General features: G+C 41.4%; 1 protein-coding gene across 1 annotated transcript; it reads right to left on the bottom strand.

The window, feature by feature from the left end:
* Positions 1–43: 43 nt before the first annotated feature.
* fam118b (family with sequence similarity 118 member B) lies at positions 44–14,692 on the bottom strand (the record flags this gene model as incomplete). The annotated part of the gene is given in 7 exon segments (NM_001309998.1): positions 44–1,052; positions 4,254–4,551; positions 4,953–5,081; positions 5,725–5,952; positions 12,647–12,899; positions 13,159–13,248; positions 14,679–14,692. Coding segments are annotated over 6 exon segments (1,062 nt in total). The 5' UTR covers positions 13,242–13,248; positions 14,679–14,692.
* Positions 14,693–14,971: the final 279 nt, after the last annotated feature.

Below are 14,971 nucleotides of genomic sequence, written 5' to 3'. Positions count from 1 at the left end.
CTCAAACTAAGACACGCCGTGGTCATCGGTGTTCCAAACGAGATGAGTGGGATACCAAAAGCTTTATTTTATTATTTTTTTACTGGAAATGGTTCATATAAATAACTAACGTCAGAAAGACATTCAGGTTTTAAAAATACATTTAAAAAATAAAGTTTACAAAGAACACTTTGTTTTTTAGCAAAGGGGTTGCTGCAGGCAGGGTGGCTGAACTCCTATGACAAAACACTCTGCTGACCTGTTTTTTACGTAACACAAACTCATTTACCTGTCATATTCTGAAGAATGATATTCCACCCATCCCCTTTTCCTTAATCGTTCTGGTGACTGGCTTCAGCCCCAAGGAGTCAATCCATCAACGCGAGGTTTGTTTTCAGTCAGGACCTCCTGCTGCGCCTTGGAGCTAGAACGGGGAAGGTATGTCGAGGTGACCTCGTGTCAGAAATTCAGATCCAAATTAACATCTGAACACAAGAACTACGAGTTTAGTCGGGTCTGACGTGAGAACAGTGTGTCCTCAGACTGTAGCGCGCTAGCAGTTAGCTTCCACAAGCGTCGGCGTCTCTGCAGCACATTAGTGTTGGGGAAACGGGCGTCGAGGTCGTTTTGGTTTTGGCGTTGGCAGATTTATCGTAACTCATTCAGACGAAATAAAACGAGCAGCAGAGAAACGCTTGACAGCTTTTAGGTCACCCGGGAATCATCTAAGAAAACATCACGCTAAATAGCACTTAGTGAACTAGACCCAGCACAAGCCGAAGAAGAAACCCATCCCAAAGTTTCCACCCACTGTGGAATGTATATACACACACGAGGATGATGTGAGAGAGAAAATGTTCTGTCACAGCTTTTGCTCCTCCAGACAGTTTCCGTGCAGTAAGGAAACACGGGTTAGGGGCAGAGTTTTTAGTGTGTTATTCTGGGAAAAAAAGTCTAAAAAGAGTGGCGGGGCTTCTCGGAGCGAAGGAGCGGCGTCTGGTCCTAGCCCTGGAGGAGGTTTTTCTGTGCGCTGAAGCCGTTCTGCTGTTCCTCTGCGTTTTGTGAAGGTGACCCTGTGGATCAAAAATAAAAAATGATTTATTTATGTAAAATTCAACCTTTCTTTGAAATCGCACATAAAAAGGGAAGGACATGGCATATGATGCTGCACCGCATTAGAGACACATGCAAGTTAGAGTGATAATGTGATCGGGCTCACCCCTCCCCTTATCATGGTATTCCTGTAAATCTATAAGATCATCTGACTCGACAAAGGTATCATTGGCAATCAGTAATTTGGTCCTTGCGGTTCTGCCTGAGTTTGCGTTGATGCACGCACTGATATTTTATACAGATTTGCAAGCTTATTCATTGTGCAGATCTATTTTTTTTGTCATGAAGAAATGTTCCATGCTTTCTAGAGAGACAGAAAATCTGGTTTTGTGAAGGGGGAAAAAAAAGACAAATAGCCCAGCCTTGAGTGAATCATTCAGTTTGAAACCTTTAGGTCAGGTTCAACCTGACATGCCTGCCAGAAAGGAGAACTTCCCTTCGTGGTTATTACAATGTTTTCAGAAATGACTAACCTCTGAATTAAACTGCCCTCATGGATTTATAATCTTTGCCTGACGCAGTAGTACGACTACCGGGTACTAATGTTTCAACATGACTTGCTTCCTCAAGGAGAGGCCGGACATTTAAATACTGCTGTGAGTTCTGCAGGGACACGTTGTGAAAAGCTTCATTTGAAAATATAGCGTTTCCATAAAAGTGTCTATTTTCTTCTAAAAGCAAGTAAGCAAATAAAAGTTTTAAAGCTGCTCAAATACTCCACATTTATTCACTGTTAGACAACTGGAAGAAACACTTGACTAAATTAAGATTAGTAATACCTTTACTGTCCCACAATGGGGGGAATCGTGTGTGACAGTGGGAAAAACCCAGAATTTAGCTGTAGTTTTTAAGTAATTGATATTCTATTAGACTTATTTGCCATTAAAACTCAGTCACCCAAGTATAACAAGCTGATAATAGCTGGGGAATTAGCAGAGCTATCTGCAGGTATGATGGTAGAGCAAACCTTCAACTTTTAGGTCCAACAAGAAAGAAAAACTGCTTCATGTTCTAATTAAAAAAACAAAATAAAGCAGAGTTTTTAGTTTAGCTTTGAAGTACAAAGATACATTTCTGGAATTTGATTAAAAGGCATTTAAAAATAGTTTGACAAAAACATTTTAGCAGGAACTAACTAAGGAAGGTTGGTGTGCCTTCATACCGGGAGCTCAACCATGCTTACTGCAGATCCAGAGCTGTGAAAACAGGTTTGCTCTCTTACAGATTTCTTTTTGTCACACTTAAATGTTTCAAATCAAAGAGATATTATTAGACAAAGAGTAAATACAAAAAGCTGTTTTCAAATGATCAAATCGAGGGAAAATAAAAACCCAAATCAACCTTAAATAGTGAAAATCGGATTGCTTGTTAAATTATGAACAAATCTTTGCCACATCCAGGCGTTAGCCTAACCCTCGCCGTCACATATGTAGCCTGACAGGGAACATGTCGTGCCTTGATCTTAAAGGACACATACCATACAAAATCCACTTTTTGTTGGCCTTTAAATACATTTTGTTGTGTACTTAGAGTCTCTCGGAGTGCAGAAAGTGTATTAACCCACACAATTAATATCACCATCCCCCAGCATACTGGTGGAACGCTCTGTGACCTGAAAGGAGCGAGGTAAGAAGGACTTCCTTTGCATTTAAAGAGACCACACCAAACCGGGTTGCTCTCAGACGCACCTCAGAACAGGGGCAAAAGAGAGGCAATAACGAGGAATTCAGACCAAAGCACTGCAATTCCACTTCATATAGAGCACAACTGAATGATTTGAATGTGAGAAGAAAGGCATTATAAAGAATGATATGTCCCCTTTAAGAAACCAAATCAAAGACATCTTTCCTTCTGGAAATGGTTACAAAACCATTTCTAAGGCTTTGGGACTCCAGTGCGCCACTGAGAGCCACAATCAACGAATGGAAAATACCTGGAACAGTGGGGAACCTTCCCAGAAGAGAACACCCTACCAAAATTATTGGTATGGACAAGTTATTCAGGTAATGGCAAAATAATTCAGAACAATGTATACGTACTATAGATCTCAGAAGAGATGAGTGTTAATAATTCAGCAACAAGAAAAAGACTGGGCAAAAATGGCATCCATAGGAGATCTCTAATGTGAAAACCATTGCTGATCTAAAAGAATACAAAGGCTCGTCTCACAAAAAAAGACAAAGGATTTGGAGTGTCCTAGTCAAAGTCTGGTCTTAAAGGAACAATAAGTGATATTTAACACCAGTGGCCTTTTACGGCTAGGGAGGGGCAAAGCCCTGAGTGGCAGCTGTGCGCACACGTGGCCGGCCCGGCTATGTAAACAAGAGACTGGAGAAAAACACAGAGTTATTTTGTGTGATCTCATACCATGGTCCATCTAAAAAGATACATTTAGCTCTTCACAAAACTATTTTTCAGTTTTTTTATCTAAAATAATGACATTTCACATATTGCTCTTTTAAATCTGATTGAGAAGATGTGGCATAACCTCAGTCAGACCGGTACTCAAGGACCTTTTAATATAGAATTCTGCAAAGAGGAAAAGGCCAGAATTCCTCCGCAGTGATGTAAAAAAAACTCATTGCCATTAATGCTTGATGCTAGTTTTTTTTTTTTTTTTTTTTTTCCACCAAGGTTGACAGAACCAGTTATTAGGTTTAAGATGTGATTAGTGTTTTACAAAAGGGCCCAGGTGGGCTGGATTAAAAAAAAAAGAAGTAAAATTCCCCCTAATCAAAAAAAATCACAATTTAAAAACTGCTTTTTGTATTTATATAAAAATGTTTGATTTGAAATATTTAAGAAATAGTAAAAGCTAATTGCTTTTCACAGCACAGCAGACACTGCTGCACTTAGATATTAAAAGGAAAACCTCCCTGAAAACCTCCCTGCTTAAAGCTTATCCCACATACAGCTTACAGGAGAAAAGTGGGAGTGGAGCCAAACCATGTGACGGAACAGGGACAGTAGTTTCTATTATAGGCCAGGTTCTAAAACAGCCCTACTGTTAGTTAAGTCTTTCATTCTCCTGTAGAGCAGAGATGAAGCTTATTTCAGAGCCAGTCAGGTTCCCCTGGCCCTCACCGACCGACCCGGTTAAAGCGTAACCACAACTGGTTTGACGAGCTAGAACCAGACCCGCCGGCCTTCCTGGAGCTCACCCCAGCCGTTGGTGGACGCGTCGCGGTTGCAGATCTCGTTGGCCAGCCTCTCAAAGTACTCGGGCAGGTCGGCGTACTCGTCGCCGTAGGAGATGACCTTGATGCCCTTGTCCAGCATGTTGTCGCGCAGCTTCTTGAATTCGCCCACGTCCTCCCGCCGCACCAGCATGAAGTGCTCCAGGTCCGACTTGTGTTTGACCGCCTCCAGGAACAGAGCCTGAAAAGTCGTGTCGTCCACCGTGCGTCCGCAGCCTAGGAACACGAAGGATTTGGTCTCGTACAACTTCTGGATCTCGCGCTGTAAACAACAAAAAAAAAAGAAGGAACAAATACATTGATAATAACTGCCGCTGTCCTTGAACAGCCAAACAAAGCATTTACACACTGCAAAAACGGATCTAAAAATAAGTAAAATGTTCTTAAAGTTAGTGTATTTATCCTTGATTTGAGCAGGTAAATAAGATTATCTGCTAATGGAATGAGTATTTTGACCCCTAAAATAAGATATTTAGACATCCTGCACTTGAAATAAGATGATGGAGATGAATTGTTCCTATTTTAAGTGCAAACATCTTATTCCATTGGCAAATAGTCTTATTTACCTGCTCAAATCAAGGAGAAATACACTTATTTAAAAAAAAATAGTTTACTTATTTGTAGTTCCGTTTTTGCAGTGCAGTAACAAAGTTTAGGGCTCACCATAACCTCAGTGTTCCTCAGTACGTTCTGGTAGCCAGCAGGGTGCAGCACAATGCCACAGGGGTTCGTGTAGACGCCGTGGATGTGCAGGACGCTTAACCTCCGCTTCTCCTGAGCCCACTCCAACACCTAGAAACGGCCGAGCACACGTACGCTTTCACTTTTCTGGTCTGCTGCGCAACATCCTGTTCTGGCCGGGCATCGCTAAATAGTAGCGAGAGAACATTAGCGCCGATGGCGACGGGGTTATAAATACCAGCGCTGAGAGGCATCAGGTCCTCTGCGTGACTAAACGCTAGGCTGAGGCGAACGCACACGACAGGAGAGCTCTTTGTGAAAGACGCAGCGCAGCCGTAAACCAAAAGTAAATACATCTATAGAATCTGACATCATCGGCTTGAACTTTAACTTTCTTCCGCCTGTCAGAAACAAAAAGGGCTTATCTCTGTTTCCCCTAAAGCAGCCAACAGGGAACTTTATTTCCATGCAATGTCACAAATGGGAAGTTTGTCACCATTGTGTGCGATTTCTGCAGTAGCTTACTTTTTCAGGTGTTTTACATTGTGTGCAGCTACAGACGTAAAACCCAACCTGAAATTGCCACGGGGCGCTAGTCTCCGAGACCTCTTCAGGTCCAACTAGCGCTGGCTGCGTGCTGCTGCACATGCGTTAGCGACCTTTGCACTGATTTGAGAGGAAAGAAAGCTGACGACATGCATTGTTGCAGGAAGGATCAATTAGGTGCCGCGGCGCACCCGAAGCAAGAGTTTACCTTCTTCTCATCCGTCAGGTCTAAAGACTCCAGCTTGGTGCCCTGGTGGGCCGCGTAGATCTCCAGCAGGTTGTCGAAGTTGGTGGTGAGCACCAGCGCGCCGCTCTCCATCAGCTGCAGCACCGACTGCAGGAGGTGCTTCCCGGCGTGCTCCATCTTGCACTCCAAGTCGTCGAACACCTCGTACAGGCAGTCTTTGAAGAACGTGGAGCGCACGTTTCCCGTCCTCTAGGGCACACGACACATCAACACTAGTCAGCGACGGCACGTTTTAAAAAAGGTCTTTACATGTGTACCACGGCACCCTCCACAGTCAGTGGTGCAAATGAACAGAAATGTTGATGTGGTAGCATAATGCAACAATGTGCTTTGGATATTCTTTTCTCTGATCCACTGTAATGCTCACTGTATGCAGACATGTTAGATAGGAGTCCTCCTACAGCCCTTTTACAAGAGGCGGGTAGTAATTGTTTACATTTACTCACGTAACTTTTTGGAAAATATGAACTTCTACGAGTAGTTTTACTGCTGCACCTTTACTTGACTGATATCATTTTGAAGTAACGCTATTCTTACATGAGAACAATTACTGGCACAGAAACATTTAGATCGCTGTTAAACACTCGTGTCTTTTTTTTGAACAGATTATGTTGACGCATTTGACATGTTCACGTGTTTTCAGAGGACTCAGACCAATTTTTACTGGTTTAAACTTTGACATTTTGTTATTTTCTTATGTCATTTGTTTTGATTGATTTAAGGATCAAACACCCTGGTTCCCAGCCCACATGGGCTTACAAGACCCTCCATACACAAAACAAACAGTGAAGGATGGCCATATACGTTATAGTTTTATCATTTTTCAATTCAATTCAATTTTTTTTATATAGCGCCAGTTCATGAAACATGTCAACATTTTATCCTTTTATTGTTATTTTACTGTCTTTGATGTCCAGCACTTTGTTTCAGCCGTGGCTGGTGTTAGAATTATTGTTCATGATATTGGTGATGATGAGTAAATTTTTTGGCTAATCTGCCTACCTATTATCATTTGTTTTTTGTTTTTTTTAAGGAATCCTCCGACTGAAGATATGGGAAAGTTTAGACAAGTAGCTATTTTTGTTAGCAATTTTCTGATGTATGATGATCAGCACTTCTTTTTTAGCTTGTAGGCTGTTGTAAGTAGTCGACATTCCAGTCAATTTAAAAATACTTCATTAATCCCAAAAATAAAAGTGTCACAGAGGTGTCTTGAACGAGTTGTTGCAGATCCTGATGTCAGCAGACAGGAAGGATCTCCTGGTGCACTCTGTCTTTCAGCAGATATGCCGAAGCCTCTGACTGAAGACACTCTGTAGTTGTTTAACACTCTGAGGATGCTCAGGGTTGTCCTTAAAGTCCTTTATTTTATGAAGCCTTCTGTATTCGCTTGCTGAGCTTCTTTAAGTCAGTTGTTCTGACGCTGCTACCCCAACAGATGATGGCAGAGGAGATCACACTCTCCCCAACAGACTAACAGAAGATCTGCAGCATTTTGCTGCAAACCCTGAAGGACCTAAGCTTCCTCAGGAAGTACAGTCTGCTCTGTACCTTCTTGTAGACAGCTTCACAGTTTGTTGTCCAGGTAAACACCCGGGTATTTATACTCCTCCACCACCTCCACTTCTTCTCCCGTGATGGAAATGGTGTTAAATCTATTCCTGTTTCTCCTAAAATCTACAATTATCTCCTTTGTTTCATTCACATTCAGGATGTGAACTTCTGGGAGTGAGGAGAAGCCCCTGGTTTTAGTTTGCAGCAGTAGTGTTAAGTCAGCCCAGTTCAGCTTTGGTCATTGCCGGGCTACAATGTCAAAACAAACCCAGATAAGGCGTCTGATTCATTGTCAAATGAGCCAGGTTACGAAAAATTTCAGTTCACAAAGGCTGAAATTATCTAAACCAGAAGTGTTCAAACTGCAGCTGCCGGTCCATTTTCAGTCCTTAAAATGATTTTATGTGTTTTCAGACCAGATTTTGATAAAATTATACAAATCTGGTCAGGCAACAAAGGTTGTAAATGTACTTTTAAAGCAACATTTTAAAGACAAGGCACACTTATTTGTATAGCACACTTCAGCAACACGACTATTCAAATTGCTTTATATGATGAAATCAAATATATTGCAGTGGCATAATAAAGTAAAGGACAGAAAAGTTGGACTACAGAGTGAAATTTAGGATGTTTTAGTTAATTGCTAATAGGCAATTTAACAAATGGGTTTTAATCATGATTTAATGGATTTTAAGGTTTCAGCACTTTTGCTTGTTTTCTGGAAATAGTTTCAGATTAGTGGAGGATGAAAACTAAATGCTGCTTCTCCATGCGTGGTTTTGATTCTGAGGATGCAAAGTAGACTTGAAGAAGAAACCTGAGCACAAAGGCAACACATCTTTATTGCTTTCTGGTGCTAAACCATTTATAATCTAACAGCAGTATTAAAACAAATAATTAAATAAAATAATAATTTTAGGGTCTTAACTCCTCCTAAAAAACGTTCTACAAAAGAAAAAAAATGTCAATTTGTTTATAGGAATTGTTATGGTTCACACTAAGTGTAAAATTGCCAACCTTCAAAAGTAATTATATCTATCTATCTATCTATCTATCTATCTATCTATCTATCTATCTATCTATCTATCTATCTATCTATCTATCTATCCAGACAGACAGACAGACAGACAGACAGACAGACAGACAGACAGACAGACAGACAGACAGACAGACAGACAGACAGACAGACAGACAAGTGTAAAACAAATAAGGCATTGGTACAAGACTAACCAGATTTACTATACTGATCATGAAGATAATTGCTCTTATGGCCACTGGGGAGATATATCTCCAGGCCATTAAACAAAGTTGCCTCAATGTGAAGTCAAATTTCTAACTCAAAACAAAAAGCCTTTTGATCGGACCGACTTATGATCCAACGTGACCAGACCGTGTGTAAATCAAATCTCTAAGAATAGAAATGTCTATCTGAGAAATGGAGTGCGTCTGAGGTCTGAGATGACTTGAATGAGGATTAAATTATAGATGGACAAAAGAATAGACAATAGCATGGGGTACTATGAAAAATGTGTTTTTTTCCCCAAATTTAAAAACCAGACTCTGCATATTAACCCTGCAAATTTCAATGAAATTCTTAATGCAAAATTGTGTGTCGGATTTCAGGACATCTTTGAGTCCAAGGCTCCATCCCCTCTGTTCCTTTCCTCAGCTACTCACGCCACGTCTTTCCGCTCAAAGATTATGTCCTGCACTGTGTGGTGTGAATCTTGCTATGGGTGTCATACCCCCCCACACACACACACACACACACACACACACACAAAAAAAAAAAAAAAGAGTAAGGAAGATGCTGATGGCTATGGATAGCAAAGGCTGGATCAGTGACCAAGGTGATCAGAGACTGAGAGAAAATGCTGCCCTCACTTCTACAGATTACAGCTCTAATGGGCTAAACAGCAGGAGTCCTTTCCACAGGAAGAAGCTCATTATCTACAGCTAGTGTCCGCAGCACCCATCCTGATCACCCTGTCCTTGGGCTGACTCACAACTTATGTAATAACCAACTAAAGAACAAGCAAACAGCCCTGCTTCTTCAAAATATCCATCCCAAACTGAAAATTATTATTCAGTAACAAAGAAACTTCACCGATTGCTTCAAACCATTTACCATTTGAATGATTACTGTAAACATAATAAATGATGATAAAGCAAAAATCAATAATAGATAAATGAATATTTCCCTTCTTAGCTGAAACGGCGCATGTGTTAGGAGCCTTGCTGTTGCTAAGGCAAAAAAAAAAAAATGAAAGGATTCATGAGACAAAGCAAGAGTTTTCCCATCAGATTACACTCATTACTTCTACAGGGCACAGAAACTTGGCCGATACACAAATCCACGAAAGTGGGTTAAACCCCTGACTGGCCATAAGGCAGGTGTCTCACATCCACAAACACAGCATTCCAAGGACAAGCGATTAACGCCGAAGTCTGCAGTTTATGGAAAACGGCAAAACACAGTCGTAAAAAACGAGGTTTTGTTTAGCAAGGCAACCCTGAGCCCGAGACGAGTGAGAGCACAAGTATTTCTAGAGAACAGGGGGAAACAGGAGTTTTGTGAATGTTGGGGCTGCAGGTTCACATGCTCCACTATAAGCCACTGCAGTCATAGGTGGAGATTTAAATGTGTCTGAATGGAAAATATGGGCTACAGGAGGGGAGGAATGGGGTGGGGGGTTCTGGTTCACAATATTCCATGTTTGTTTGGGTTTTTTTTTTTTTTTCCTTCTCCCGACCCGACCCGCTGTGCCGGACCCCGCTGTGCCTGCGGCCAACGGGAGTGGGCTGGTGTCTGCGCGACGTTGGATCAAAAATAAACACGACGGATAAAAGCCATAAAAGCGCTGTTTGTTCCCTTTGTCCCGACAGGCTGAGGGCCGAAACAAAGCGTGTTTTTATCAAAGTCAAAGGTGCGATGAGACATGACTAACACAGGAGGCAAACGGTATTAAGACTCCCATCTGCCGGGCCCCCGATCCAGATCAGACCGATTCAGTTGCGTGTAAATCCGTCATTGTTCGGTTTTGTCCCCTCCTGAATTTTTCGCAGATCTTTTAGTCGCAGGCCAAACTGACAAACGCTGCAGCGATCAGTTTAAAAGAAGAAATTAAAACGCTTTTATGGAGGCACCTTCAAAAAAAAAAAAAAAATAAATAAAATGTTGTGTTTAACAGGAATGTGAATCCATGTATGGGTACAAACAGTGTTAAGATTGTAATTTGGGGCAGTGGCCGGCCAGCAGGGGTTTTCCTGGAATTTAGCAGACTTTGGTTGGTGCACCACACGGAAAACGTTTTGAGGTTCTGACAAAGTGAACACCTTGTTTATGCCACGCATGAGGATATTGTATATGTTCACGATTTAACTGTACTGTCGACGCAACTTGCAGGCCAAAGGGGGTCTGCTCTACCAGGGTACGACTATCTGATACAACCGTCAGACGACATTAGATACGTTCTGTTTACAGAATCAAGACAGAAGTATTGTCAATCCAGTGAACTTGTTGCTGTTTCACTTCAGCATTACTGTCCAGCAGTCTAAAAACGACCCACATAAAGAATAAGGTATATCAAAATAAATATATATAACATATAACTTGGTTCAGACTTTGTGAAGTGAGATTCAGCTAACAGCGGATAACTCTCTCCATTAAATATAAAATCCAGATTAGTCCGCTGTAGGTAAATCAAAGACCTGCAGCGGAGGAGAGAAGGCAGCGTACCACAAATGATCCTGTGTGTGCAGAGATCGGAAGATAGAAACCGCTTCCGGTCCAAATAACTGGGTTTCATAACAGAAAGTAACTGGAGGCAAACCATCTACGAGCGAAGATAATTGTTGTCTTCTTAAAACAACAACAACAACAAAAAAAAAACATGCAATACAAATATGACATTTTAAAGGATTATGAAATACCACTAGCATAAACTAGTGTGGTGTTTCTGAGAATGTTGAGAATTAATTTCAGATGGTAGAAATTAGCTGCGGTAATGGCCCCAAGCTAGCCATTAGCTTCCCTTTTTGAGACCATCGTATCTGGATTTGTACTAAAACAACATACTGTTACCTACTGAGTTTTATTATATATATATATATATATATATATATATATATATATATATATATATATATATATATATATATATATATATACACGTCTTTCATTCCAATATCCTTTGAAAATATAATGAAGAGGAGATTACACTCCACCATAACTTTGATATGCATTTGACACAGCAGAATAACATGTCCCACATCCTTGATCCCGATACATCTTCATATTCATTTTCTAACAAACCCGGATTTCTTTTTCTTCCGGGAAGCCAGACTTACAACCTTCCCTTTGTCTTGAATAGCTCCTTTAGCTTTCTAAGGGCAATTTTAAATTGTTTATTTAGACTTCTTCATTTACATTTCAGTAAATTACCGCTTTCAGAAGAATGCTTTTGTGTTTGTTACGCCCCTTTAACCCTGACCCGTGAATCGCTCTGTTGTAAAAAGGCTCATAAACCCAATGGACGAACCAGTGTTGTCAACAACACGTCGGCCACCTTAGCGAGGAACTGACTTTAAAACGGATCAAGCATCCTGCAGCGAAAACTTAGTGGGGCAACATTAAATTAGGTGAACTCCTGATATGTCACAATCACCACATTGATAGATAGAATACAGTTTGAGCAACAATGACTCGTTTCCAAAAAGGATAACTTTAATAGACCTAATAGATGCTCAGCTTAAGGGTGATGCAGCTTTCAGGTCCTCTGTTTGGATTTTTTTAAAGACATTTTATGTGCTCTACAAGTTTTCTTGTTACCTCCATTTGCACTTTTTTTAAAAACCTTTAAGCACACATTGAAAAATATGCTATTGTTGACTGGAGGACTGGATGCTAAATTAGTGAAAAAGCTGCAAAAGTCTAAAGAAAACCAGAAAGACCTTCACGAAGCCAGGAGAGCCATCAATCAATCAACACTTCACAAGGATGTAAGAAAACCGGATTATCTGGAACCAAATTGTGAACATCACAGGAGGGTTTAAAATATTTGCACAGGTCAGGGTTTAAGAAACAGCGAATCTGTTATCTATGTGTACTACATAAAATGGTTGTAAAAACGTACCAGCGTTGATCATATTCAATAAAAAAAAAGCTCAACAACCAAGCCTTATGTAATGACAAAGTTCTGTGGTACGTCTGGAGGTGAATGTGGATCAGGGAAGGTCAGCGGCGGTGTGTTCAGTCCAAGATGTGCGTGTGCGACAGAGAGAGATTTGGCAAGGGCAGGAACAGGAAAGAAACTCAAGACAGCCTTACCGGAGAAAGTTTCTGAATGAGGTCATGGGCCACATGCACCAAATTCTTATCCTCCTGCATGTGCTTCTGGAACCGCCGGCTCTCCTCCTCCTCCAGCAGGTCAAAGTCATTGGCGGCGTCCAGGAGGGCCTGGATGAGCCCCTTCCAAGAGCGGAGAGCAGGGACCTGCGGAGCCACCGCAGAGCTCACCCCCGTGCCAATCACCAGGACAAGCTCGGGGGCTCGCTTAGTCTTCAGGCTGGGCAGCAGTTTCCTTTGGGGGGAGGGGGAGGGGGGGGGGGGGGGGGGGGCACAGACTGAGTGATGACGGTACCAAATGTGGTGCTTGCCAAATCCCTCTGACAGCACCGAGGCTACACAAAGCATTTGCAAGCATGCTATTAAAAGCTAAAACCCACCTTAATTTAGGATAGGCAGAGAATTTAATCAGTCCTGCTAAAAAACAAACAAACAAACAAAAAAAAATCCTGAATATGTAACAGAAATAGTGTGCCAGGTGCACCTGAGCTTACCTGGGCTTTTTAGCGTTTGACTCTGCATCCTGAGAATCAGCTGCAGGCCGCTTCTCAGTTTTCACTGCTGCAACAGAGGCCATTCAGCTCCTGAAACAAACACGGCCAACCGCTTAATGCCTACCAAGCAGCTGGCGTGGCCAATTTAAACAATGTTCTCTGTTACTGCTAATGAACTGATTTGGACTGTATTATAGGTATAACCATAAATTTTTTCCTTTTTTCTAAACAGCTGGCTGGTTTGGAAACCGACTCGCAGGTAGAACCCAGGAGAACGCGATCATTACATGAGAGGGTGTTCCACAAGGACACACTGTTGGCCCATGAATGTTTACACTACACATAACTAACAGACAGAGCATTCTCCACCAAGATTTTCACATAAAGTTGAAACTAATTGGTATTTTGTTGTTGAAATAAGCCTATTTTCTTTCCTTAGAAAATAATTGAAATCTTGTGTTGAATATGAAGATGTGTGTGAGTGCATCTGCTAATTGTCTTCGCATGTTGCACGCTGTATGTCACAGGGCAATGACATTCTGACTGGTTTTCTCACTCGCTGTCGTCTTTTCCCGCACGAATGTAACCTGGACACTCCTACGTGCCCATCTTCTCGCTCATCAGTATGAGTGTTTGGATACAAATGCATTCTGGGTAAAACTACTTCTAGCTTTTGGTGTCTTTTGGAAAGATTTTTTTTATGTTTGATTGGCAGCCAGGTTTGTCCCTGATGGGACAAACCTGGTCAAATAACACAAAGTAATGAATGAGCGTGCTTTCCGCTGTTGACGGCATGACATTAGAAAATCTCCAGATGATGCACTTGTTAAATATTGGCACATGGACCCACGTTGCCCCTACTCTGCTCTCTCATCCGTCGTCACGAGGCTTCAGACTCTGAACTTTAGCATCTTAGCAGCCGCCATGTGTGCCAGATGTGAGCATCTGGCATGCTGCTGTGATGTCAGGCTGAACATCTTATTGGTATGCAAAACATGAACTCCTGACGAAGCACAATAAGCAACAACTATTGCTTTGCAGTCACCATAATATCACTATGGAGTATTCATACAAATGACTATTTGCTTGTGGCGTTGTGAAGGCCCAGCACTATGACAACAAGTCCTCTAAGAGATAAAAGTGATCAGGGACACCTCTCAGCAAACAAACAAAAGGCTCCAATAAATACCTCATCTGGTCTTACCCAACGCTGTCCTTCCCCTGCAACCAGGAACTATGTTATTCATCACTTTCAGGAAACACACCTTAGCTGGCTGGATAGGTATTTTTTAAATAAACCAATTTGGCCACTACGTTTTTTTTTTTTAACTTTGTAACAAAATATTTTGCTTCAAATTCATATTGTTCCAAATGTTACTTCTTTTTTCTGACATAGCTTAACTCCGAGTTCTGAAACCCTGTTCGATTGCCTTAGATTTCCTAGAAGATGCCCAAAGGTAGATGTTGTGACATGATGACACAAATAACACAAACAAAAAAGCACATAAAACGGCACTCACCTGGCTTCAGGTAACTCCAGCGTTTATTTCAGCTGTGGCGTTTTGCTACTTCTGTTAGAAGTCAGATAAAGTCAGACAAGGTTGAACTTGATCCTCTTTTGGTAGTTTGGGGATCGATTCGCCTCCGTGGCGTTTTTCTCCCCAGTTTTTTTTTTTTTTTTTTTTCTTTTTTTTTTTGAAGGTCTTGTCAACCTGGTAAAGAACGTCACAGTCTCGGCAGTAACTTTGTGGGGGGAGAAATAAAATTAAAAAAACTCACCAAAGATAGTTCAGAGCAGCTCAGAGACAACAAG

This window comes from Fundulus heteroclitus, chromosome 18 (genome assembly GCF_011125445.2).
Source record: "Fundulus heteroclitus isolate FHET01 chromosome 18, MU-UCD_Fhet_4.1, whole genome shotgun sequence".
Classification (NCBI taxonomy): Eukaryota; Metazoa; Chordata; class Actinopteri; order Cyprinodontiformes; family Fundulidae; genus Fundulus; species Fundulus heteroclitus.
This window is presented reverse-complemented; position numbering and strand designations above follow the sequence as displayed.